Source organism: Perognathus longimembris, chromosome 28 (assembly GCF_023159225.1).
Source record: "Perognathus longimembris pacificus isolate PPM17 chromosome 28, ASM2315922v1, whole genome shotgun sequence".
In the NCBI taxonomy this organism is placed as follows: domain Eukaryota; kingdom Metazoa; phylum Chordata; class Mammalia; order Rodentia; family Heteromyidae; genus Perognathus; species Perognathus longimembris.
Window position 1 is genome coordinate 96911508 of NC_063188.1, and position 3261 is coordinate 96914768.

Below are 3261 nucleotides of genomic sequence, written 5' to 3' on the forward strand. Positions count from 1 at the left end.
AGAATATTAAAGTGTAAGTCAATAGTACATGAATAAAATGACCAAGCTATACAGATAACACTTAATTGTATTTTATTCTCCATCACAATTATTTCAAGTGAGATGTTTTTGAATTTCGATGTATACCCCCATTGCAATATCAGATGGAGACAAAGCTTCAGACTTTAATAAAAAGGGGGAGAAGCTGCAGCTCCTGGTAAAGGCAGGGATATGACCATATTATTAGTGCCAGATGTGGTTGCAGTACCAATACTGACATCATCCCTCCTGTCTTCTCCATATGTAGCTGTAAATTTCTTTGGCACAATCACATTATTATTTCCTAAAAAATCTAGTGCTTCCTTTTTTGTGGCTTCTTTCAAAGCTCTGGGTCCCCAGAGAAATTCATATTGAGGGGGATTGCTATTTGGCACTTGTTTATATTTCAAATAATTCAGCCTCACCAGATCTTTAGTAATAAGTTCCGGTTCTCCATAGATGTAGTGTGTTTTACCAGGATATATTGCCTTTGTTTTTAGAAATTTCCATAGATTTTCTTCTGAAATGCTGTCACCCATTAGGAAAATAACACCTAGAATAGTCATAACTAACCCAGTTTTGGGTAAGCCTGTACCAGGATGGATTCTCCCATTATTCGGGAGCTTTAGTTTACTGACCAGTGCATACTTGTGCCTCGTTGTGTCAGTTTCCTTAATAATAACTGCAAAGGCACTCTCAATGTTTTCATTGGCTTTCATGAGAATCTCAGTAAACCTGTATTCATCTGAACAAGAGATAATTGTTAGCATATCTTTCTTGAAAATAGGCTTCTTTTGTGCATATCTGTAAAGCAAGAACCCTGTCAATGCAATTGCCTTCTTAGCCACAATATCGATGCAGGATATCTCAGTTGAATCCTTAATCTCAGAAGTTTTCTTTTCTTCCTTTTCGCTTATTTCACCCTCATTCAATCTTGTATTAACAGCATTTTTCTCAGTAGTGGTGGGTAACCCAATAGTACACGGCTCCTTTACAATTCTAATTAATTCAAGAGTAGATGGAATTTTTAGAACATTATATAGAACAACTTGGGGATTGCACATAGGCGATGTAAGTGCAAGCCTTGACAGGGATATTTTGGCGGCTTTGCAGTGTTTCCCACACCTTAGCATCTTAATTTACTTCTTCCACGGTATGATGATTTCAATAGTGAGAAAATGCCTCTTGCTGGCCCAGTGGAAAAGGGAGGATGAGAGAGGGGAGGCATGTACACTTCCACCAGTCAATTTCTAGCATGACTACATAGTCTTCCCAGAAAGATTTCTTTATGATGCAAGAGGTTTCTGTAGTCTTGACTGCCAGAAATGTTGGGAAACCTGGGGAGGAAGATAAAGTAACTGTGAACCTACTAGCCCTGCCTCCTGTATAAACTGGTGACAGGTCATTGTTCTGATATCTGCCTGGCCTCAACCACCCACACTTTGTTGCCATGAGTCCTATGTCTTCCTGGTAATGGCCCAAGTACTTTGAAATCCCTCAGCAGAGAGCATCTGTGTTGTCACTACCTTAGTGCTCATCTGAAGTGTGGTTATCTTAGTGTTGAGTACTCACTGTCCTCCCAATTATCCAACAAGTCTTCAAACTGCTGTCTTGCTTATGGCTTCAAGCAAGGCCTCTACCTCTAACTGATACCATAGACATTATTACATCATAAAACCTTAGCAACAGTGAGGTAACCAAGGGCTGCTAACAAGGGCGGGGCTTTGTGTGCTCCTCTGAGTTCTAAGGCTGGAAATTTAATTGATAAGTCCTAACTTATCACCCTAGCTTAATTTTTGATAATGACTAAGACTCCTTTGTTTGCTTATTTAAGATATTTGTTCCCTAATCAGGGCCTTCCTAGTTTAGCATTTCTTACAGATATCTGCTAGACTATATCAGTCTTGTTTTGATTCTTGAAAGGGGCGGGTCATATCTCTGCTTTCCTTAGATTCAAAGCATATATGGTTCTACATATTCCCTGTGACCTCAGGAAGAGAAGTAAGAAAGCAACATCCTATGAACATACCTCTGTCTTTTTCCTTCCAGGGTTTGAAACAAAATTCTGGTCTTTTGTTGTTGCTCAGGCTCCCCAGACCCCAATCCCTCTATCAATGCATCCCATTTAGCCGGGATGTGTCCCCATGCTCAGCTACTGAGATGTATCTTGGATAATGCTTTCTTGGAGCACTTATACCTGTGATCCTCCCATCCTTCTCTTCTAAGTAGCTTGGACTACAGACAAACATTATCCACTCTTGCCTAATTATTGATTCACTTTGTTTTTTTACTTTCCTTCCTTAGGGTTTTTTTTTGGTGTGTATGATTGATTTCTATCATGGTACAAGAAGTCTCAGTTTGGCTTAGGTTTGGTTATTTTCACAGCTATACATAGGTAAGTTAATATCCAAAGAATTTAAACATCTTTATGCTTTTATAATATTTTCTTATCTTACAAATAAATAGTAAAAACTTTGTTCTGACACTTGTGTTTTCCAGTAAATATGTGTGTAATATTTTGTTATTGTATCCATGAGAGTGTTGTTCATTTACGTTTGTTTTATATAAGGTTTAATCTCTATTTTTCTGTTTTGTAAGTTGTATTTTTATTACATATTACAACTAGATACACATTTTGTTTTACTAGGTTATTGACTTTTTAGTATTTTGTTGTTTAAAACTATTTCTCTGAATTTTCTTGTACATTTAAATAACTCACCAAATTTTGTAAGGATTTGTATTTTAATTACTATTATTCTTAGTGTATATTAATTGTATAGCATGATGGGTTTAATGATATCAGTTTCATACATTATAGAGTACATTTTAATCAGATCCACAAGTTTTCTTTACTATAATTTCAATTTAATATATATTAAACATCTTTAATATATATTTCAATATAATCCTGAAATTTTTAGAGCATTAAGGCAAGACAAAAATCAAAAGGTTCCAAGTAAGAAAGCAAGAAGTCACTTATCCCTTTTTGCAGATGACATGATAAGCAAGTTTTATTTTGGTGACAGAGCAGTTCCTTATCCTGATTATAGTAATAGGTAAATGTATATTATTGCCAGTTTTTAAACAACTGTATAGAATTATCTCCCCACCCTTGTTTTAGTTCAGATTTTTCCAAAATGGTGAAATTTTTTAGAGGACGACTTCAGAAAGAAAGATTTGTATTAGCACATGTTTTCAAGATTTCTGTCCTTGGTCAGAAAGCTCCTATGCCCTGAAACTATG

At 36.0% G+C, this 3261-nt stretch overlaps 1 protein-coding gene across 1 annotated transcript; it reads right to left on the minus strand.

The window, feature by feature from the left end:
• Window positions 1-164: 164 nt before the first annotated feature.
• LOC125343220 (melanoma-associated antigen B5-like) lies at window positions 165-1151 on the minus strand. Its single transcript, XM_048335485.1, has one exon. The coding sequence runs from the start codon at window positions 1149-1151 to the stop codon at window positions 165-167; it is 987 nt and encodes a 328-aa protein (XP_048191442.1).
• Window positions 1152-3261: the final 2110 nt, after the last annotated feature.